We start from the raw sequence: 24,008 nt of genomic DNA on the forward strand, positions 1-24,008 counted from the left end.
AATGATCTAGTAAGTGAAAAATAATGTTAATGTTCCATTGGTTGATCAATCTGCTACTTTTCACAATTACTAATTTGCTTCTAAAAATAATCTCAAATTTAAATTTAAACTCAACTTTTTTTTCCCCAGTATAGAAGGAGACATACTGCTCTAATCCCATAATCAAATCGACTATATAGACTGAGGTTTATTTTTTTAATATAATTTAAGCATTTTTGTTGCCACATAGCAAAGAGGTTTAGTTTTACTCCCCCCAAATGGATTTGCATTTGCCAAACCAAATGCTTATAGCCTAACATTTAAGAATTGCTTAATAGAGCTGTTATTTAAAGATGTATGGATGTGTGAGAGGCATTGTTACTTAATTAGCATCTCCGAACTGGTCTAATTATCGGTCTAAGCTCACATTTCTTTCACAGACCTAGAATCCTTTGCTACTTAGGTCTGCACACAGATCTGTATTCTCTATGAGGGAAGGCTAGAGTTCTGCTTACTTTGACAACAAGAGATTGTGAAATTGATGCAGTACTAGCATAAGAGAATAAGAGTTAACAATTTCCACTGTGTTTAACTCATAAAATAGTTACAGGATATGGGGGCTCTGTAAACTGTTTCCTGACAAAGTCCGATACATCTGACCAGCCTGCTGTTGAAGCAAAGTACTTCATTTTCAGAGAATATTCTTGGGAGGGTAATACATTGGGGGTTATTGTATTCTATTTTGCATATTAAGTACAAAACAGTTGGCTCATAAGTTTTTTTCATCACATTTTACTACCATACTAAACGTCTTGTCTCAGGTCATAATATGCAATTCCGATTTCTCTCTGCCCCTGGCTTCCTTCGCATCTATTTTGGCTGCACTGGTGCGAAGTAGATCGAGCGCTCAGGGATGAGGCCCCGGCAGTTCTAATCAGGGGAGAGGAGCCCCTCCAGAGCCTATGGGAACCGAAGCCTTGAACACCCCCTACCTGCAAAGACCCACGTTATGGGCTGGAACCAGAACCCTCGCTGAATTCTTCAAAGGACAGAGGGTTAGGCGTGAAGTCTAGAGGAATAAGACAGAGTTCCATTCTGTTCTTCTGAACTGCATTGGCCCACTTACAGTTTATTCCTGAACAGCCTATCAGCAAAGGCATACGAAGCAAGTCAGAGGACGGAGAATTTTTTTTTTTTTTAACGACATTTTTAGAGGTCGGGTTATAAAGAGAGTGTCCATTTAGATGTTGTTTAAGGGCGGCATGGACTCCACAGCCCAGTGGTGGTGGCAAAGGTTATGAAGACAACGATAAGCGACGATAAGCAACGATAACCTGACTGCGGATTAAATCACCCTGGCAGAGTTGTTGGAAAAGACGATCTGCCAAAGCAAGGGTGCGGCTCCACCTTCTCAGGGGCTGGGCATTGCAGGATGACCGGAGAGATCGACTCCTGTCGCTACATTTTTGCAGAGGTCCGGGCTGCTTTGTGGGGGTCCAGGAAGAGCTCCGCAGACCTCATCCTTGTCCCCACCGTCCCCGACCCCGCGGCAGGGAGGCCTCGGCGCCCGTAGGTGGCGCCCCGCGTCCGTGCTTGCACTCCTCGCCCGCCCGCGCTCAGGACGCAGCTCCGAAACCCTGCGCGTCTCCCCAGGTCGTTAGAGCTGAGAGCAGGCGTTTTAATAAAGAGGCGCGGGTGCCAGCGCGCCCCGGCAGGTCCAGAGGAGCAGACACGGAAACCCAGGCGGAGGCGCCTCTAATCCCTGCCCAGACCTGGCAGTTCCCACACTGGAGCTTCTAGAACCACAGCTTTTGCATCACTAAAATATTCCAAGATCTTTCTCTTCATCCCAGTCCTCATTTTTTTTCTTTTTTTCTTAAAGAAAACTGCTTTACGCATTAATTATGAAAGTGATCGCGCTATTCAGGATTAAGACTTGGAGGAGATTTGGAAAAGACAAGCAACAATCGAAAAGAAGAGGAGCGGCCAGCGCTTTGGAGGTTGCCTAATTGTTTGAAAGCGAGACGTCTGGGAAGATTTCGCGCTGGGTGTTTGGGTGAGAGCGGGACCTGGGCGGTGCGGGGTCGGCGGGGTGCGGGGCGGAGGTGCCCAGCCCGGGAGGAGGCGGCGCGCACGGGGAGGTGTGGAGGCGGGAGGAGCGGCCGGGACCGCGGAGGTCGGTGGAAAGAGGCAGCTGCGGGCACACGGGCGGTGCGGACCCGGTGCGGGCGCGGGGCTGAGCGGACGCGAAACGTACCGGTGCGGAGCGCTGGGCGGTCGCGGGGTGGGGCGCGGCGCGGGCCTCGCGGATGCGGGGCGCAGGCCGGTCCGGGGTGGGGCGCGGCGCGGCGCGGGGCGCAGGCCGGCGCGGGAAAGCGGCGCGGCGCGGCGGGGCGGGGCGGTCATTGGCCCCGTGCGGGGAGAAGGGTCGCGCTCGGTGTCTCCTCCCGCCAGCTCCGGCTCATCTTCTCCAAGCAGAACAACTTGGCGGACAGCGGAGCTCGCTCGTCATGGACGTTCCAGGTAACGCGACCCGACCTGCCCTCCGGGACCCGCGCGTTCACCGCATCCGCGCGTCCGTTTCCACGAGGACGGTCGCGGGTCTGAGTCTGGGCGGGGAGAGCGGGAGAGCTGCTGGAAACCGTCCTGTTCAGGGGCTGAGGAGGGAGGCTGCCCGTGGAGAAACAACTTGTCTCTTCTTAGAAAGATTGTTTGGACAGCCGGAGGAGTTGTTCGGCGGCTGTGGGAGGCGAGCGGAGAGGTTTCTTTGCCTTTTTTTTTTTTTTTGGTTTCTCGACTGGATATTGAAATGATCTGCTTAGTTTAGTGGGGGAAGATGGGGCCCGATGGAAAGTGCGAACAGGCGCGTAAGTTGGCAGAAAGCGGCAGGGGCTGCCTCCCGGCCGGGAGAGGAGCCCCCGGAGTCTGGAAACAAAAGCTGCAGAGAAGCCGAGCTTGGGGTTCCCACCGCCGGAAACCTTTGGTCCTGCGCCAGAGAGGGGGATGCCAGGGGCTTCTCCGGAGCGGCTCGCCGCCGACAGCCGGGACGTGGGAAGCGGTTGCTTGGTTTTAGGATGTCCCTGTCTTTGGGGTTTTTTTCTCCCGTCTTAATCTTATTATTCTCCCTAAGGAGTTTCCTGGGGACTTGTTCTTTGGGTGGAAAACGGCTAAGATTTTGCGTAAATGGATTGCTTAAAAAAACAACAACAACAACAACTCTAGGTTGGAGAAATAGAGGATGGAAAGCAAAGCAGAGAAGAGAAAAAGGGTTCTTGGTGTGGCTTAAAAAAATGCTGCTGAAAATAGAGCGTTTAAGGCTCAGTGGATTTTTCCGTTGCCTGCGTGTTGGGTCCCCCTCTGCCATGGGCTGAATGGGCCGGGGGTGGCGCGGAGCGCGTCCCTGAGGGTCCCCGATCTTGTCATTATTGATGAGGCCCTGCGGCATGGCGAGCCCGGTCCCCGACCGCACCCCCAGCGCGCGCCCCTCCCCGGGAGCCTCCAGGGATGCCCGGGCCGGGGCGCCCGGCGTTTCTCGGGACCTGTTGTGCCACTCGGGGAGGGGATAGCAGTGCAGGGGGCCCAGAGGGTGGCCTCCAGGGAGGGGCCCCGAGCGCCGCCGGTACTGCTCCCCGCACCTCCTTCCAACGCAGCTTCACCCCCCGTCTCGGGGCTTGGCTTCTCTGCCCTGACAGGTCCGCTGGCGATCTCCTTCTAAGGACCACCCTGGCCTTGACCATCAGAGCGGGGGACCGAGGCCAGAGGAGGCTCGCCCCGGCCCCGCGCATTCGCGTGCGCCCTCCTGCTCTCCGCGCGCCTCCAGCCCGGATGCTGGCGCCCGGCCGGGGCCCCCGGGGGCCGCCGCTGACCATGCCCGGGCGCCGGGGGGCGCTGCGCGAGCCGGCAGGCTGCGGCTCGGGCCTGGGGGCGGCGCTGGCCCTGCTGCTGCTGCTGCTGCCCGCCGGCTGCCCGGTGCGGGCGCAGAACGACACGGAGCCCATCGTGCTGGAGGGCAAGTGCCTGGTGGTGTGCGACTCCAGCCCGTCTGCGGACGGCGCCGTCACCTCCTCGCTGGGCATCTCGGTGCGCTCCGGCAGCGCCAAGGTGGCCTTCTCCGCCACGCGGAGCACTAACCACGAGCCGTCCGAGATGAGCAACCGCACCATGACGATCTACTTCGACCAGGTCAGCGCGCGGGCCTGCCCTCGCCTCCCGCCGGGCGCGTGGCTGGGTGGCCGGCTTCCCAGACGCGGAGCTCCAGGCTCTCCCCTCCCCTCTGCCCTGTCTTTCTCCCTTCTCCCGTGAGCTTTCCTTTTCACACTGTTGCTGCTCAATAACTCATCAGCTCAGTTGGCACTCGGATGACCGAGAGTCCTGTGGAGCTGGGCGTCCCGCTGAGCTAAGAGAGCTGATAGACATTTCCAGAGAAACCGGTTTTGACTGGAGTTGGGGCCGTCCTTGTTGGGGGTGGGCTCCTGTCCCCCTCGCTGGCCACTTAGAGAATGAGTGCATTTAAACTCTCCTCGCTAACCCCGGGGGGTTCTCCGAAGGTCTCAGCCCAGGCTCAGAGAAATACCTACTGTTTATTTCGGAATGGATCCTAGAGAGGAAGCTTAACTTCAAGAGAAATAAGTGGGGAAGAGTATGGGGAAATAGCTGCCATGGTTGTACAGAAACAGAAAGAAACATGCTGCTAAGTCACTTCAGTCGTGTCCGACTCTGTGCGACTCCACAGACGGCAGCCCACCAGGCTCCCCCGTCCCTGGGATTCTCCAGGCAAGAACACTGGAGTGGGTTGTCATTTCCTTCTCCAATGCATGAAAGTGAAAAGTGAAAGTGAAGTCGCTCAGTCGTGTCTGACTCCGACCCCATGGACTGCAGCCCACCAGGCTCCTCCATCCATGGGATTTTCCAGGCAAGAGTACTGGAGTGGGGTGCCATCGCCTTCTCCAGAAGGAAACAGTGTGGTTATATAAATGCGATATGTGGCAAATGCAGTATATACAACGTAACATATAAATACAGTAGGTCAATATCAAATTTGGTGGGGTATATAAGGAAAAAAATGAAGAGCAATGAAGTTGCCTCAGCCAGCCAGCTCCCAGTCCCTTCAAAACAGAAGGGTCCCTGATGTGATCAGGTCTTGGCAGCCCCTTCTCTGGGTCACTGCTGCCCAGGATTTAAAGGTCCTCACCTTCCCCTCTCTCCCTACCTTGGTTTCTGTTGTTTTTCAGAAACAAACAGGAAACATTAGAGTGGTTTCCAACTTTGCCTAATCATCCCATTCATTTGGCCACAACTCCTCCCTCCTGGAGTTCAGGCCTCACTGAGCACACTTGTTTGAGTCCCTTTCTATTAACCAGCTCGCTGACCTGGTGAGGTCCCAAGTGCACGGACCAACACCTCATTTTAGGCCAATGTCTTCATTTGCTTTAATCCTTGTTAAGGATTATGTATTTGAAATTTGGAGAGGTGTGTACAAAGGGATGTCTTCTCTTTAATCTTTATTTTTATGAGACATGCATGTATTTATTTTAATTATGTCCAAAATCGACTGAACTGAACTGAAAGCAGACAATGAATTAGTTTCCACAGTGTTTTTATAATACATCGTCCTTTCATTTGGGTGTTAAGAAAATTCTGTGATGTACACAGCATAAGCAGTAGTAGGATTTTCATTTTATAGATGAGCCAGCTATGACAGGGCAGATGAAATGATGTCATGCACCAGTTAGGGAGGAATTGAAACCGGCTTTTCTGGGGCTGGTGGGTGTTCGTTCCTCTACAGCAGGGCCTTGAATTTACCAGTTTCCTGAATTAGACATGGAGGTGAGAGAGTTGAGGTCATTGAGTTGGGAGCAGCACCAAGGGCTTGGAGGAGGAGGCTTGGTTCTTTGAGAATGGTAAGGCAGATGGGACACAGCCTCAGAGGGAGGAGGACTTGCATCTTGAAGCTCCCCGTCTTTAACAACAGCGCCCGAGTGTCTCTGAGCCCTGCAGTCAAGGAGGGGCTTAAGTGTGCTCAGAGCTCCTTGAAGAAGTTGATGTGGCTTCTTCCCCAGCCTCCCAGGCTTTCCAGTGGCGTGGCTCTGGGAGCCACGTGTGATCCATCTGTAATGATTGTGTAGGAAATAACAGCCAAGGATATGGTTCGAATTTGTTTTCTGAACAGATGACAGGGTCTCTAATCTAGGGTTCTGCTTTTGTTGCGGGCTGTGTGTTTTAAAAACTGAGACCACGAGGCGGGGCCATTTTATGATTTTAATTGGGTTGTGCATTTGTGGGTGAGGAGGGGTGGGGTCCAGACAGGGATGGACGTTGAACATCTGACAGGGAAATCTGTTCGTAAAGGGGGACCCTATGCTCAAGTCACTCCCATCCATCTTTTATTGGAGAAATAGCATCTGGAGGGTCACGTGATTTCATGTCTCATGGCTCACTTTGTCATTCTTCTTGCACTTTGTGGAATTTGAGCTGAGGGTGTCAGACTGCCTTTCTTTTCCCTCTCCGGGTGGTTACTGATGCTTCTGAGCATGAGGTCACAGCCCAGCTTAGGGACTAGACACCTCACATGGAAGAAAGTGAGGGGAGATGGGCACAGCCAGTGTTTGGACTGTGGTCATTCACCCAGCAGCATTTATTGAACACCTACCTACTGTGTGCTGCCAGGGGCGGTGCCTGGGGCTGGGAGACAAAACCTCACACCATCCCTTCCCTCCAGAAGCACACAGAGCTCATTCCAGGCTTTATCTGATGGAATTTAACTGAGGTAATGGGCCTTTTACTTCACCACCCTTTCTCTTCCCGCTCAGGACAGAGCTCTGTTTTGGTCCAAGCTTCTCATTCAGGTCCCCAGAATCCCACAAACCTCCGAACAGTCTCAGTTTACAGATCATCTACCTACCAGAGTGTCTTTTGTGTTATCCTTCTGCCCCACCCCACAACAGCCACCATGTGCAGCCATTGTTTTCAACACATAAATATACTACACTCTCCAGAGAGACAGCCTTCTGAAGTACCATCCATTAGAATCCTTTGGAAATCAATTCCTGCTGCAGGATGTTTAACTGGGGGCTGCCTGTTTCCTGGGGGGTGGCGGGTACTGGGTCCCTGAGCACGTGCTGCTGGAAGTCCTGCAGCTCTTAAAGGGACCGCTGGGGGTGGTCTGTTGAGTCTGATGGAAACACACTGAGGAGGGGCTTGCTATGTGTCTGCCCTATTCCCTCTTCTTTTCCAGGTCTTAGTAAATATTGGCAACCATTTTGATCTCGCCTCCAGTATATTTGTAGCCCCAAGAAAAGGGATATATAGCTTCAGCTTTCACGTGGTCAAAGTGTACAACAGACAGACCATCCAGGTGGGTCACTTGGATAGCTGGACCCTCCTGGCTTTGGACGAATAGTCATGCCCTCTGTGAGGTGGGGAGGGCCAGGGAGGGGGCCTGGCGGAGGTCTGGGAACCAGGTCAGTCCTCTGGGTCAGCTCCCCCTGACATGCGGCTCCTTGACTGGGGTAGGGGGTGGGTGAGATGAGAAGAAGCGGATGGGAGCGGGGTCCATTGTGGTCGGCTGAGCTCTGCCCTCTGCCTTGTAGGTCAGTCTAATGCAGAACGGCTACCCGGTGATCTCGGCGTTCGCCGGAGACCAGGACGTCACCAGAGAAGCTGCCAGCAACGGCGTCTTGCTGCTGATGGAGAGAGAGGATAAAGTCCATCTCAAACTGGAGAGGGGCAACCTCATGGGGGGCTGGAAGTACTCCACGTTCTCGGGCTTCTTGGTTTTCCCGCTATAAACGCAGACCCTCCCCTGGACGGTGGGGACACGGCTGTCTGGACCCAGGTGCCCACCCTTCCCAACCCCCCGAACTTGCTGGAACCCGACAACTTGTTTCCATCCTTCTCCATCGGACTGTGGTGACAGAAGAGCGGCTTCCTTCGGAACCTCCAGCATTTTCTCTGAATATTGACCATTCCTCGGCGACCCGGCCCCTAATGAGTTTTAGACAACACGGTTGGTCTTAAGGAGAAATGAAATGATCGATCTGAGCAATTTGTACCTGTGATTGTAAAGTCAATACGGGATTTCATTGTTGGGACCATTGACTTTTCCTCTGTTGTTTGTACGTGGTATTGTTGGCCCCGTGGGAAGGGTGCCGCGGACCCCGGGATGGATCGCAGGCTGCCGGCTGGGCTCAAAGCAAGAGCCCCTCCACTCACCGCCACCCGACAGCCCTTGAAACGTGTTCTCTGTGTGTCTGTTCAGCCTTAAGAAAAAGAATGGCTTCACTTTCATGCTGTATTTCCCCCACCCCGGGTGGATGGGAGTCCTCGGGAGGGGGAAGGGGACATTGTATCAAGAAGTGCTTTATCCAGAGAAGCAAATTTTGCACGATTGGACTGCGGCTTTTGTTTTGTATTGTTTGTATATGTGTGTGTGTGGGTTTTTCTTCCCCTCCTCCTCCCCAGGAAGCTTTACTTTTCTTCACACACACAGCTCCTCCTCCTCACCCTTGCTGTTTATCTTTTGTGCTGGGGTGGGGAGAGAAAATGTGTGTTGGATTTCTGGAGGAGACCAAACAACACAAAACAAAAAAAAATAACTGTGTATTTTGGATGAGACCAAACCAAACGGAAGGTAGAGCAAAGTGAAAATGACAGACGGACATTTCTGCTTATTCTTTAAAAGAGACTCTCTCAGAGGCACTTTTGGAAGTACCAACCTGGATTTTTTTTTTTTTTTTTTTTTTACGTTTTGGAATACTTTTAAGAGACGAATGTTGCTGGGTGGCCTGAATCATGTCAGATGAGAATGGAAGCTGTGATGACCAAGTTCCCAATCACGTGGTCTCTTTGCGTAGCGCAACTGGGTCTTCCTGGCAGCCTGTTTTTGCTCCTTTGGATTCACATCCGGGTGAGCACACCACAGTCAGGTGCCTCAGAATCAACGGGACCAACCGATTCTTCCCCCTCAGGATCCTTTTCTGATCTGCCCAGGCAGAGGGTGTGGACACTCCCTGCAAGCACCTGGCGGGGAAGCCGCGTGAAAATCGCAGTGGTTGAAGGTTATTGGCAGAGGCTCCCTAGAAGCAGTTTCCCAAATCCTCATTGTTTGGCACCTGATACAACAATATTATTTAAACACAGCTGAGAGTTGACGGGTGCAGGATTCCTTCGCCAAGGAAATGGCACTGATCCCAAAGCAATCAAAGAAGAGACCTCAAACCAGATGTTAATTTGTCCTTTGTGTAACAATGTAACCAAAATATTGATGATAAAAAGTCATAATTTAAGATTCTGAATAAATGGGTTTGACGTCTGGCTTGCTCTCTCCCTCTAGCTCACCTCCCAACTCTCAAAATGCGTGTAAGGAAAGGCCAAGGTTCAGGAGCATGGTGAATCAAACCCATACTGTTTACACTTTAGAAAATACACAGAAGAAGACACACTAACGTGTATCTTGCTGGGGTCCAGATGGATAGTGCATCCTTAAATATCTTTTTCACACAGAAAGGTTTAGGGGGAGGCATTAAGTGACAAGGGCTTCCCTGGTGGCTCAGATGGTAAAGAATCCACCTGCAATGTAAGAGACCAGGGATCCATCCCTGGCTTGGGAAGATCCTGTGGAGAAGGAAATGGCAACCCACTCCAGTAGTATTGCCTGGAGAATTTCATGGATGGAGGAGCCTGGCAGACTACAGTCCCTGGGGTTGGAAAGAGTTGGAAACAACTGAGTGACTTAATAGTTTCAGTATCTAACAGTATTAGATGAAAAAGACAGCATTAAAAAGATGTTATGGATATCAGTCTGCTTCTATCACATTTAATCTTCGTGTAGTGCAAGGTCCAATCCAATATTTCAATCAAAGAGCACAGATATACAAGAAACTCATTTGAAGATTTGTAAGGGTGGGATTCATTTTCAAATAAGAAATGCAATGGGGACTTTATACATGAAAAAATACAGTTGGGCTAGCCATAACTGAAGAAAGAATATAACAGGACGCATTATTTGACTTGAATAAAAATGCTGTTACATTGTGTAAGGGGGGAAAAAACAACGAAATACATCAACCAAAAAGCATTTGGGGTATTTTGGCTCTTTGAATAGAAGACATAATTCTGACCAGAGCATTGTTTATTAATGCTGGTAATATACACAGCAGGATGGTAGCAAAGATTTTCCTCTGTTTTCTTGCCCTCAGTTATTTAGTCCTCTTTCCTTCATTTCCTAACCTTCTGTTCAGTTTTAAACAACGAGCAGACAGCCCTCAGTAGGAGAGAGCACACTGCTACAGCACGTCAGAAACTGAAATATATACGAGTCGTTATTTTTATTGCTCACTAATTTGTAATAGACATTTCTTCATAGTTATAAATTTATTATAGGTTGTCATTTGGGTATACTGCCTAATAAATAAGTTATTAAATTGATCTATCTAAGAATAAGTATATTTCAGGAGTTGATTTTATATTAGGAAGGAAAGCTTTAGTGTTCTGTTTTTGTTTTTTTTTTTTTTTTTTTTGAGATGGATGCCAAAAGCTACATTAGGAAGGAGCCAGGACATTAGAGTTTCTGAAGTTGTTGATCATCTGCTTCTGCCAAGTTTCTGTTTGGCTGAGGAATGTTGAGGGACATGAAGTTCCTGTGAATAGTCTACAAAAACATAGGTCAGATCAAAATTTGAAATGTACCTTTAATTGGAAAAAAAGGGATGTCTGTAATATTTGCAGCCTGATTTGAGCCACCCCATCTCTGAGCTGGTTTTCCGATCTGGAGAGTGAAGTCATCACCTCTGCACCCTCTCCCCTTCCCCCAAGGTTATGTGAGGATCAGAAAGAAATGTCACAACCGCAGGGGACCATGATGGAAAGAGGTCTTAGACCGGAGGGAGGGTGTTTCTGGTAAGTCAGATTTTCCAACATGCAATTTATGAAAAATACATATAAAACAAACACCCAGCAGGAGGACACTTGAATATTAGAAGTTTCCATATTCTCAAGAGCCTTTTAAAATTACAGCACTATATTGAAGTCTAATTTGATTTTTAAAAAGGATGACAATAGGAGCATATTAAAATCTATACATTTTCATATTAATTTCAATTCTTATGTCATTTATCTTTTGTGGCTTAAGCCAAACTTTCTGTTCAAATATGTAGTCAATATTTTATACAAATATACAATTAACATTTTAACACAAGTAAAAAATGAAGTTCCAGTATTACAGCATTATAATAATAAGTTGCTCTAGTTGATAAATGTTAATGCTACTAAACTGTAAATGTTTTTTAAGACAATACTATTTTTTAACTTAAAATATATTCTAGTTTGAAATAGAATCCTGAAGATTCAACTTTAGGTCCTGAGAAACTGTTTAATATCTGTACTTCCTTAGCCTTAGTTGCATTCTTAGATTTTTGTAATATAAATTCATGTATAATGAAATTATTTCCATTTTTAAAGGTTGTACTTACTGTAGGTGCCCAGAGTAAAAGTGATACAAACATTGACTATTGGCACGAAAGCTCATGGGATCCTATAGAGATTACATAGATTTACTTGTTTGGAAAAAAAAATTTTTTTAAGCTAAATCTCGTTATTTCATGCATCAGAAGAGTTAGAAAACATATACAAAGCAAACCAAATCTTTGACTGAATCCTTATTTTGTTTATAATGGTTCCTTGAAAATCACCTTATCAAGGAAATCGTTATCAATCCACACATATAATAACTATTATATGTATATGGTTTGCCTGTAAATACATGAACATATACAGCTGATATTTAGTATAGTGATATAAACTACATACATTGGCTACATTTTACTAAAATCTAGACATATGTGAGTGAAAATTTGATGAATCACTTTATACAAGCCAAACAAAAACATGGGTTGTTCCAGCATGCCTTGTGTACCAAAAGAGCTAAGAGTGTTCTGTCAATTTGTGACCCTGTAATTTTGCAGTCTTTTATAAGGAAATAAATATTGCAATAAGATAATGTTGCTGCAAATAAATAGTTAATGTTTATATTTCTACAGGGTAGGAAGCATATAACAATCTACTGCATAGATGCACTGGAATGAAAGGCTCTATTACATTATATTTTAGGTGGTGTAAATAAATTATGGAATTAGAAGCAAGTTACACTGAATCACTAAAGGCTTTACTGTGCACTCTGTGAAAACACTTGTAAAAAATGTGAAACTAGATTAACCATAGAACTGTGATGAGTTTTTGTCCTTTTGCCTTGCTTATGTAGGAGTTTACTTGTCACTGGGACTTTATTTCTAAAGCTAGCACTTTGCTACTAAAATGGGATATTATACACACTAAAATTTAAGATCAGAGCCTATAAATTCTCATGAGATTCTTAAAATTAATTTTCTTGACATTTAAGGAGCAAGCACTGAAGTGAGTTAAAATACAATTTCCACTTTGGTTTTATGGTTTTTCAATTTTTGATTCTTTTTTTTTTATTGATAACACTCTGAAGACATTAACGGATGATGGTCACATGTCACCTGTCAGATCTGTTTATGTATTTGCCTAGACTTTTAAAGCATAATTTTCACAGATTGATTTCACCAAAAAGGATGTTTATTGCTTTTGCAATGGAGGGCTACAATTCACTCAATTTAGTTATTTTAACAGTCTGTATGTTACACAGCTGTCCTTGATGTGGTTGGTAAGATTCAGCCTTCACCTACCCCCTGAAAAAAAGAAAAAATAGTCTTCTCAAAATTCCTTTAAACCCAATGAATGTGATCTTTTGAAAAAATGGTATGTATATATCTGTATAATAACATTATAGCAGAACATGAATTCAAAGTAAATGAGCTTTCCTTCTATTCCCAAACCCAGTAGGGTAACTTGAAATTTGTAAGGGCAGACGCCACGTGGTTTTACCTCCTACAGATAATAGGGGCTCTGTTTTATCTTCCTAAGTGGATTTTGCTGTGGGTTTCCATCACCAGAATCACTTCAGTGTCTATAGCATCATAAATCATCATCTTCATCAGCTCGCCCACATACACTCTTTGTGTAGGGTAAATGAGCTCCTTGACAACTTAATTTGGAAAAGAAATCTTCATTCCCTTTTCTTAATGCCTACAGCAGGACTCCCCAGGGTCAGAATGCCGCTTTGCACTGGCTCAATCGGAACAGGATGGAAGCTACTTATTAATGAGCCACTCCAGTCTTGCAACCTGACTAGCACTGCTTTTACATGGAATATTGTTCCTTCACGTCCTTCAGGAACGCCGATTTCTAAATTCATTTTAGGTGGTGGAGAAAAATTCTTTGCTGTTTAATGTTCACATATTTGATTGCAGGATTCGAGTATTTTGTCTAAGTATTATCTCATTCATTTGAAAATAATTATATCAATCACTTGAGCATCCCAGGTGACCCAGACGGTAAAGAATCCGCCTGTCAATTCAGGAGATCCAGGTTCAATACCTGGGTGGGGAAGATGCCTTGGAGAAGGGAATGTCTACCCACTCCAGTATTCTTGCCTGGAGAATCCCATGGACAGGAGTCTGGCGGGCTGTGGTTCATGGGGTCACAAATAGTCGAACACGACCGAGTGACTAAGCACATGCGTATCAATCTGTTACTATTTCAAGTCCAGTGGGATACAGAGCATCCTCATATTTCCTTGGTTTTGTATTATAAAGAGCATTTATTGTTATTCTAGTGCATTGTTGTTATAAAACTGACTCGAGAATCATGTCTAAAGTAGAACTAAATCAACTGAAAAATTTGGGCAAATTCTCCTTATTACTAAAGGTCCTCATTTGCCATATTTTTACATGGATCTTGAAGATTCCTACCAGTTTTAAAATTAGCATTAGAATTAATATTTATCTCTGAATCACTAACTTTTTTTTTTTTCACAGTTATATAACTGGGACTTCCCTGATGGCTCAGCTGGTAAAGAATCTATCCGCAATGCAGGAGACCTGGGTTCGATCCCTGGGTCAGGAGGATCCCCTGGAGATGGGAAAGGCTACCCGCTCCAGTATTCTGGCCTGGAGAATCCCATGGACTGTATAGTCCATGGGGTCACAAAGAGTTGGGCACTATAGTCCTATATGATCTAGTCATATAACTACTAGATCATAAAAGTATCCTTCCAGAGAGAAGTTTATTACTGAACAACAAATTTAGTCATGACAATGTGATGCTGTCTTTTTCCATGTTGCCAAGCATGACAAGATGTCACAGCATAGTTTTATTCTGGAATTGTAAACTGTCCGTGGAAAAAGCAATTATATTACTTTTTAAAAAATGATTGATTCTTCTGGGAACAGGGTGTAGATATTTCTTTTTCATTCCAAAATATTTTCAGATTGCTGCCTAGGGGCCAGTGTGCTTAGACATAATGACAGAAAAACAAAGGCACAGTCAGGGTGTGCCAAGAGCTGCTAGCCTTTGTTGGAAATAGTGTTCACAACTAGCCTGAAGGAGAGCCAGTTAAACTGATGGTGAGGGGGCGGGCTGGGGTGGGCGTGAGAGGGACCTTGGAAATGGGAATACGTATTTACTAAAGTTAATAACGTAATTTACATTTTTCACACATGAAGCAGAGAATGTGAGCTTGGCATGGACACTGAATACTGAGCATCAGTTGAGGTCCCAGCCACTACCTTGCCTCCCTGGGTGAACGTAGTTGGATATTTGGCCAACCGATGGCAGTCCAGCGCTCGTGAACTAACCTTGGAGGTATTAAAGTGGCACAGACCAGATGCAAGAAATTTCCATTGTCTTAACACATGAAGATGAAATTTGCATAGCCCTTTGTACAGTTATATTTCTGCTTTCCTCACGTAGAGAATTTATTGGGGAACTGGCATGCGAGGATGACTCAAATCCTCAGAAGACAGAGCTAAAGCAGGATACGAGCAAGGCATGATGTGAAGTCCTTCTTAAGCAGACTGGATGGGGGCCCTAGTGCTCTGGCATGTTTGCAAGATACAAACTTAACGAATAAAGATCGAACAAGAAGAAACAAAAGATAAATGTAAGACCAAATGGCACTGGTGAAAACATAAGATTCTGTACGTTTTATTTCTACAAACAGACACATAAGTGTGTTCCTGTGTGTGTGAAGATTGAAATATTTATAGTCCAAACTTCCCTGCTATCAGAATGCCTTCCCAGTGCCTCTGGCTATGCCATCCATGAAAACTCACTTCCATATAAGAGGAAGGTGATGCACTCAGGTACCTCTGTCTGGGTTCGTAGAGTCATTTCTACTAACTTCTTACCTCAATCACTTGGTCTGTATTTCATGCTTTATTTCTTGTATTCAATCTTTCGAATCTATTTCACCAGAAGGTAGAAATTACATCTGGTCTCCCTGACAGACAGAGATTGAGAACTGTTGAGAATAATTAAGCCATCTGGTGCTATAAATCCAACAGAAAGTTATGATCAGTGGATCATGGCCTAATCTGCTTTTCATCCATTGCATCTAAATTACCTTGGCACACGAGAATGACGAGGAGCTGGATTTTTAAAGGAAATGGCCACATCTTCCCCAGTCATTAGCAGGCAAAGGCATGCAGGCATCAGACTGTGATAATTAGAGAAGACCTATTTTCCCCTCAGGCCTACTGCTTTCAATACTTCATTTTTTCTTTAAAAAGAGTCTCAAAATGTACTGCACCAAACAGTAAATGTCATGTAGTTTTTACTTAAGATTCTTACCTATACCTAAGCATGTTTATGAGAAGAAATTATTTACTAAATAAACTTTTTATCTTAATGGAAACTTGAAAGGAACCTAAATGTATTTTGTTATATTATCCTGCAAAATTGCAGAAACATTTGTTTCAGGAAAAACTCCCCAATAGATGGTGCTGCTGCTGTGATCTGAAACACTGAATAATTAGTATGCAAAAAAGCTCCAGAGAGAGGCCTCTGGGAATTCCCTTACATCAAGTTATGGAAAGATAAAAATGTGGCTTTATTTGTGCTAAATGCCCATCGACATAATGGTGTAGTGTGAAAACTTCAAAAAGATTCCTTGGTATTTTGAGGTCAAGAAAATACTGCTGAGGTCCATTGTTCATGTCTCAAATATCTTTGGAACATAACCACAACAAAATTGAGTGATACAAGAGGATGAGCGGATGGCCTTCCAAGTTTCTTTCCCCATCATGTTTCAAGGGTCTATTAGTTACATATATAATATGAAGATTATAATACAAGTGAAAAAATGGAGTCCTTCTTTCAGATTTAAGGGAAAAACTGCAGAAACTGTACTGGCAGAATGATGCCACCACTGCTGTTAGTGATAATCCTTAGTGCTAACTCTTTGCACGTGTGAGGCACTGTGCTGAGGACTCTGCGATTATCTTTCCATTTCATCATTATGATAACCCTACAAAGTAGACACTCTTATTACCATTTTAGAGATGATGAGAATATCATTTAAAGCAATTAGATGACATGGTCAAGGTCTCATAGCAAAGGAATCGCATAGGCAGGATTTCAATCTTGAACTTTCTGACTTCATAACCTATTCTCTAAACTTTGAATTTATTATGCATTTCAGGATGAGAGCTAAAGTGTGAAAATCAGTTTGTTAAATAAGAACTCTATGTATACCATGATTAATCCTAAGTGTTTGCATCACAGTTATTTCAGTAAAATGCATTGGTTTTTTAAAGACAATTTAGATTTGCACTCTGCAAAAAATGGCTTTATTTTAATCATAAGGAAATATTGCAACAGCTTCTATAAATGCACTGATTCTTATATCAGAAATACCCAAGTTTGGACTCTTGTGATGTTGAGTCATCATTTCCAGGCAGAAAATGATAATGGAAACATTTTTTTTTCCTTTTTCTTGTCAGAACACTTTGTAAAGATCAACACAAAACACTCAGACATATAAATACAAATGGCTCATTTTCCCACAAGATTGTATATTTTATAAAGGACAGAGGTCACTCTCTCAGGAATTGTAGAGTAAAAACTGAGAAATCAAGCACAAGAAGAAAATAAGCCATACTCGTATTGAGCTATTGGCCCTAAAGTTGTTTATGGGGTTTAAGCTTAACCTCTGGCTGAAGAAATCTCTTAGAACCTGAAGTCAGGGAGTTCCTTAGGGTTTTAGATCTCTTGCCTGGAAAGCATAATTAGCAAAGTTAAAACTAATTAGACAAACTTAAGGGAGATTTTTAGAAATGGTTTACCATCCATTTGGTTGGATTGAATGCATTTGCTGTATTCTAATGGGGGCTTCCGTGGCGGCTCAGCAGTAAAGAATCCACCTGCTAAGGCAGGAGACACAGGTTTGATCCCTGGATGGGGAAGATCCCCTGGAGGAGGAAATGGCAACCCACTACAGAATTCTTGCCTGGAGAATCCCATGGACAGAGGAGCCCGGTGGGCTGCAGTCCATGGGGTCAAAGAGTTGGACATGACTGAGCGATTAAGCCACCACCACCTGGATTATAGGGTTCCCAGCCCTACAGACGAGTAAGGAAGGCCACCTTTTGGCAGGCCCAGGAAACTCAGGCTACCTTGGGGACCTCAAAAAGAGAGGAATTCATCTAAATCTATGAACCCTGCAAGAGAAGCCAGATGGTGAGGTCTTGAGTAAGTGTGTTAGCCAAGAGAGGCTTTGAAAAGTCTCATCTGTGATGCCTTATGCAAAGTACCAGCAAAGCAAACTTAAAAATCCTATGAGGTCAGTTACCATACTTGCTGCACTTATGTAAAAAAATCATGCTAGGGTTAATGATGCCTGGTTTACTTTATTAACTTTGGTTATCTCTGTCCAAAAAGAGGGATGACTACAGAGAATGGAGGAAGGACTTGGTGACTCATGGTGAGAGGTTTTGTATTTGGATGACAAGCAAAATAATGGTATCTGGTACAGGATTTGGGGAGTCAGGAATGCAGTGTGATTTATACCACTGTAAAATGTATTATTTTAAATGAAATCTTATGCACTTCAGATGTATTTAAGCACCAATTTGTAAAAAGAGGCATCTCTAATAAGTGACAAATTCACTTTATAATGTAACTCAGGAAATTAAGGATGGAGCGCTTTATTTGTTTTTCTCCATGAAGCATTCCAAATGAACAAATGTCATCTGTCAAGACTGGTTCATTTTAAATTAATATGTATGGTTAGTGGGTGTTGTTATTTTGCATGTAACAGAACAGTCCTTTAGATCCAAAACATAAAGCTGAGTCTGTTGCAATGATGATTTAATATTCCTTCTCAAATCTCCTTTGGTGCTTGATTCGCAGATATATGGTGCTAATTGTGATCCCTGATCTTGGAACTAGGAAATGATAAAGTATCATGCCATATATTTCCAGGAAATCCCCAAGAACACATGGAGACATGTGGAGAGCATAGTTAATTTTCAACACTGAAACATTTTTTATATCTTAACTGTAATGGTCATGTTGTAGTTTTCATCTGTGTTTTTCAGATTCTAAAGCTGCTTCAGACTTTACCACAAAGGTGTTAAAAACAAAGTGTTAACTGGGAAGTTTGTGGTTGTTTTTTGGTTTTTTTTTTTTTTGGCTTCGTTGACTTTTATATTGAAATTCAGAAGGAAATCAATATCACTAGCATTGAATGAAAGCTAACCATGTACCAGGTGCCATTCTAAATGTTTAAGCCACATTGCCCAGTGTTTTAAGCCAGGTACCATCACTTTCTGGAGGTTATTGCAGAGGAAAACCAGATCATGGAGCTTAGTCAGCTTGTTGCTGGTTCCACTGCTGGTCATCCTGGCCAAGGTTTGAGTCCACACAGACTGGATTGGGATCCATATAGTTAGGGTTAGCATTATGGCATCATTCCCTGTTAGGCGCTCGCCTCAGAAAATGTCAATAAGAGCTGAGAGCTTCTTTCTCTAATTGCCTCTTGTGGTCAGATGCCTATGTTGCAAAAGTTTTCCTTTTCACTCCATACATCAATTATGTATTACTTTTGGAAGTTAAATATATCTGAAATTAAAATTAATTTATAAATTTAATAATACTTTTTGGCCAAGTATAACATGCCAAATTAAATCCCAGCACTGAAGTGCTTATTTGGATGACTTAATATATTTGCCAACCAGACTCAGATCCAGACTCAGACTTTGCTTTTATTCCAAAAGCAAAGCAATAGTAGCCCTGGAGATGCTACATAGGGCAAGGATAAAGGGGAACTTTGGCCACCTGATGCGAAGAGCTGACTCATTGGAAAAGACCCTGATGCTGGGAAACACTGAGGGCAGGAGGAGTAGGGAGCAGCAGAGGATGAGATGGTTGGATGGCATCACTGATTCAATGGACATGAGTTTGATTAGAGTCCAGGAGATGGTGAAGGACAGGAAGCCTGTTATGCATGGAGTCACAAAGAGTCGAATATGACTTAGAGACTGAACAACAACAATAAAGGGGAAATATACTGGAAACTAAGTGAACTTTTTAGTGTCTGTGACACAGCAGGTGTGACTTTATACACAGCGGTAAACAGATTAAACAAGGGTAACCAGACCAGATGGGAAAGACATTTCAAGTGCTTGGTCAAGAGAAAGGTCATGCATTTCTAAAGTACTGAATGTTAGTGCTTCTCTGACTCTGACTTGTATTCATACCATGCTGATTGGATCTTCATTTTTATCACTATTTTATCATTCTGGAAAAGTCTTCAAATTTAAGGTGTGGCACCGAGAACTGCCATTCTCCTTTTTTTTGAGAAAGTGGCTCATTATATTCATGAACCTGATACAGCCTTACATAACAGCAACTAGGTTTTTGGTTAACTTCACAGCAGGCTGAGACCTGTTAGCTCAAAAGCCTGCAAACTTCAAATTCGCATCTTTACATGTTAAATTGTTTTCAAACCAGCCTAAACGAGCAGTTTTTTTGACCACTCTGTGCCTATTTGTATGTCCTATGAATGCCCCAGCTTCTGCTGGTGTTGATAAGACAATCTCGTGGTTATAGGGCCCAAGCAGCTACTGTCCTTCAGAGATCTCCAAGCAGAAACTCCCTGCTGTGCTGCAAGGACACCTTGACTGAAGCCCAGTCTCTGAGCCCTGGCTCCCCAGAAGTTCCCTTGCCTACCCTCCTCCCCCTCTGGAAGGTGTCCCTCTGGCTATAAGCCTCTGCACGGGCTTGTGCTAAGAGGGACTTCCCCTTCTCTTGCAACTGGGTTGTTGATTAGCCTCTAAGTCGTGTCCAACTCGTTTGCAGCCCCATGGACTGTAGCCTGCCAGGATTCTCTGTCCATGGGATTTCCAGGCAAGAATGCTGGTGTGGATTACCATTTCCTTCTTCAGAGGATCTTCCTGATCCAGGGGTTAAAGCTGGGTCTCTTGCATTGGGAAGCAGATTCTTTACCACTGAGCCACCTGGAAAGCCCTGAAACTTGATTGCTGCTGCTGCTGCTGCTCCTGTCACTTCAGTTGTGTCCGACTTTGTGCAACCCCATAGACGGCAGCCCACTAGGCTCCCCCGTCCCTGGGATTCTCCAGGTAAGAACACTGCAGTGGGTTGCCATTTCCGTCTCCAATGCATGAAAGTGAAAAGTGAAAGTGAAGTTGCTCAGTCCTGTCCAACTCTTAGCAACCCTATGGACTGCAGCCCACCAGGCTCCTCTGTCCATGGGAGTTTCCAGGCAAGAGAAACCTGATTACATACCACCTAACAAACTTGTGTGTTACTGCATCTCTTGGTCATGTCCTCTCCTTTGTCAGCCTCCAAAGGCCTCTCCTTCCCCATCGTGGCTCAAGTCCTAAAGATGGGGGTCACTTGGGCAGGAATAACTCTCTATGCTTCATGGGTTCTTCTGCCAAACTGCTATCAAGAGTCCAAGTTATGATCAATTGTCTGGATGTTTTTATTTATCTTAAATTTAATTTGAAAATTTCTTGGAGTAACTGGTAAACTGGACAACAAATCTTTTCATCACCAGATCTCTGGAAGTCCACTTGAAAATAAGCTCCTCCCACCCTTTTAAAAAAAGCAAAAACAAACAACTGATGTGGGTAAGAAGGAAGCTCATGGGTAAGATATTATTGAGTTTCTCTGCTCACCACACAACAGGCTCATGAATCTGAGACATGAAGTGGTTGAGGCAAGGAATACAGCTTTACTCAGAAAGTCCGCTGACTGATAAGATGACAGAAAAATTTCTCAAAATAACCCTCTTCCCAGAGTCTGGATGCCAGGTTCTTTTGTAGATCAGAGATTGGATGGGGGCGGATGTTGAGGAAACAAAGTAAAAAGGCCATTAATCTTGCAGATATCTCCTAAACGGGCAAGCCTTAGGCAGGAGGATGTGTTAATTTCTTCCTTCCTGCAATCCACAGGTGGACAGGGTTCTAAACAAAGGCACTTTAGCTTAATAGGCAGAGGAGCAGGATTCTCTGAGGCAGGCCTTTATGTATGATTATAATAACAACAGCCATAGAAAACAAGTCAAAGAAACAGTTCAAACGTGCCGTCAGAATTGACTTCTCCCTGCAACGAGATGTCCTGCAGACCACCTCTGGGCTAAAATGGCAGATCCAGGGGCCCAGACCCAGATGCCCAGGCTTGCGGTGGTTCTTACCCTGTCCTGTTGCTCACAATCAGAACAATTCACAGCGTTTTACTAGAAGCATTTAAGCCATTTATCTGATAATCACCTCTGTGGATAAAAAGGACACATACAATGCATTTCAGTGAACTCCAGAGACATCTATTACATTTGGGAGTTGCAATGTCTTTTTGAATTGATAGCCACTTTGTTAAAAAGCAAATTCCTTGCAAATAACACTTACCCTTTTGATAATGTCAATTAACAGGGGATGCAAAAAAACCTCCGGATTTTTAAGTATCCATTTCTAGATCAGTTAAATGAGATCAGGAGTCAGGAGGACAGTCCACAGTATAATAGCAAAAAAAAAAGATCCATGTTAAATGGCAAATGTGCAGGTTTTTGCAGGCAATTATGAGACCAAACATACGACATCTATATTCATTAGATGACTCTCATTGGACTTGTTTTAGATGTACAGTGCCCAAATCCCACGTTATTTACTACAACCTGCTCAGCAACTGAGGGTAATTTTAGCAAGTAATAATTCTGAAATACTTTCTTCCCTATATTCTTTATCTTGCTTTATAAGAAATCTGTCCTGATTTTCTAAAATGCATTTAACACTTAGGTAGGTAAGCCTCAGTATCATGAGGTGTTAATGACTCACCTAATTAAATGATTGATCAGGGCCCTGGGCCCTGTTTTTCCATAAATAAATCTTCTCTTTTTTTACACACGGCTTTACTTTTTTGCAGATTTGCAAAAAACAGGAGCAAACAATACTATAGCAACAAATGAAGCACTTTATTATGTGTGAATGATATGCTGGATTCTGTATCAGTGACTCCATGTGTGTTATTTCTAATTACAGGATATCTTGGAATAAATTGAAGTATGATTTGATGTATTTGATGAGTTTGGAATTAATAAAGGACATACTGGATGATATATGACATCAAAGCATGAATCTTGTAAATTATGACTTCAGTGACCAATCATTAGTAATTTGTATTACTATGGGGAAAATTAAAAAACTCATTGGAATCACACACTTGTAAGCACCTTCAGTTATATATGTATGAGTATATATTTCAATTGTCATTGCATGAACTGCAAATTTATTCTCAATATGGAAAGCACAAGGGAACATATTCTACTTAATCTCTATAGCATATACTGTTATTTTGTCCTTTCTTTAAAAAGCTATAGATTTGCCCTGACTGAACAAAGAAAGAAAAAGGGAATATTTTATTTCGTACTTAGTGTATGATTTGACATTAGTATTATTTAAAAGTATATTTGCTAACTGTTAAAAAAAATGTGAACCGATGACTTTTCTCTATGTAAAAGTTAATTTATTTAACTGTTTGACCTTGACATCATCAGTTTTTATGACATTTGATACAATTATAAACCAAGGCATCAATTTTTAACTAAAATAATACATTGTAAATTGAGCCATGATGTGTATCCTGAGGCACTACAAAAATATGAAGGGTGTCCATCCAAAATATTTTCTGATTCAGATAATATGTGTAATGTGTGTATTTTAGGGGATGATCACTTAAAATTTTCTACCACTTAGTTTCTAAATGTAGAGTGTGTTGATCACAATAATTTATGAATCAAAGACTGTGGCCATGCCATTTTATTGTATTTATTTATTTATTGCCTTTCAATATTAAAGTGTAAACTACTAACTTTCTCTGATTTTCACTAAACCAGTAATTTGGTAGTTTGTTTAACCAAATCTTTTTGCCATAGGAAACAGAATTAAACTGTAGTCAGCTTCAATTTCCCTTTTTTATGTATGATGATTCAGTAAAGTTTCACTTGAAAAGACATTATTATACTTAGTATATGTGATGGCACTGAAGCACACTTAACTTTAGCCAAAAACTTAGCCAATTATTATACATAATATTTTATATGTATCACATCATTGAACCTTTATATTAGATGAGGAGATGAGAAAAAGAGAAATAATCAATTACTGACCTCTTAGGCTATAATAGAAAAAAATGTGGACATGCATTTTTTTGGTGCATTTGAGAAAGGAGTGGGAAGTAATGGGGCAAAAAAAACCAGATAATAAAATTGCCCCAAGTTCTGTCCGGGCAGAATCCTGGAAGAAAATGATAGCATGATTAGGCTAAAATTCCTCCATTTATCTCAACATTTCTGCTAATGCATTGTTTAGAATTTTGATGGATAAAGAGCAGATGGGAGCAATTTGAGGCTTTGGTTGTCCCTGTCTCTCTGCATTTATTGCAGCCCATGGGTGAGAGAAAGATCAACAGGAATCACATGGAAAATGTCCTGATCCCAACGCTGTCAAAAAGAAAGCACGTGATGTAATGGAACACCTTTAATGGAAGTGTATACAGCTCTGCTGCTGCTAAGTCGCTTCAGTCGTGTCCGTCTCTGTGCGACCCCAAGGTTGCTAAAGGCATCAGCGCAGGTAATGAAGACAGAGCCTTTA

The 24,008-nt window shown here is 43.7% G+C and overlaps 1 protein-coding gene across 7 annotated transcripts; it reads left to right on the plus strand.

Moving 5' to 3' along the window:
• Positions 1–934: 934 nt before the first annotated feature.
• CBLN2 (cerebellin 2 precursor) lies at positions 935–9,292 on the plus strand. 7 transcript variants are annotated; one of them, XM_027525988.1, is made up of 6 exons: positions 935–1,374; positions 1,862–2,035; positions 2,458–2,502; positions 3,672–4,161; positions 7,214–7,333; positions 7,569–9,292. In XM_027525988.1, exons 4-6 carry the CDS (start codon positions 3,805–3,807, stop codon positions 7,764–7,766), a joined length of 675 nt encoding a protein of 224 aa, XP_027381789.1. In that variant the 5' UTR covers positions 935–1,374; positions 1,862–2,035; positions 2,458–2,502; positions 3,672–3,804; the 3' UTR covers positions 7,767–9,292. The 7 variants fall into 7 exon arrangements, with proteins under 7 accessions (XP_027381789.1, XP_027381790.1, XP_027381791.1 ...); XM_027525989.1 differs by having other exon boundaries at positions 1,364–1,453; XM_027525990.1 differs by lacking the exon at positions 935–1,374 and having other exon boundaries at positions 1,572–2,035; positions 2,434–2,502.
• Positions 9,293–24,008: the final 14,716 nt, after the last annotated feature.

The sequence above is a fragment of the Bos indicus x Bos taurus genome, chromosome 24 (genome assembly GCF_003369695.1).
Source record: "Bos indicus x Bos taurus breed Angus x Brahman F1 hybrid chromosome 24, Bos_hybrid_MaternalHap_v2.0, whole genome shotgun sequence".
Classification (NCBI taxonomy): Eukaryota; Metazoa; Chordata; class Mammalia; order Artiodactyla; family Bovidae; genus Bos; species Bos indicus x Bos taurus.

Coding starts and splice junctions, on each gene's coding strand:
- CBLN2 (XM_027525988.1), top strand. CDS start 3,805: ATGCTGGCGCCCGGCCGGGGCCCCCGGGGGCCGCCGCTGACCATGCCC. Junction 4,162..7,213: donor TGACGATCTACTTCGACCAG/GTCAGCGCGCGG, acceptor CTTCTTTTCCAG/GTCTTAGTAAATATTGGCAA. Junction 7,334..7,568: donor ACAACAGACAGACCATCCAG/GTGGGTCACTTG, acceptor TCTGCCTTGTAG/GTCAGTCTAATGCAGAACGG.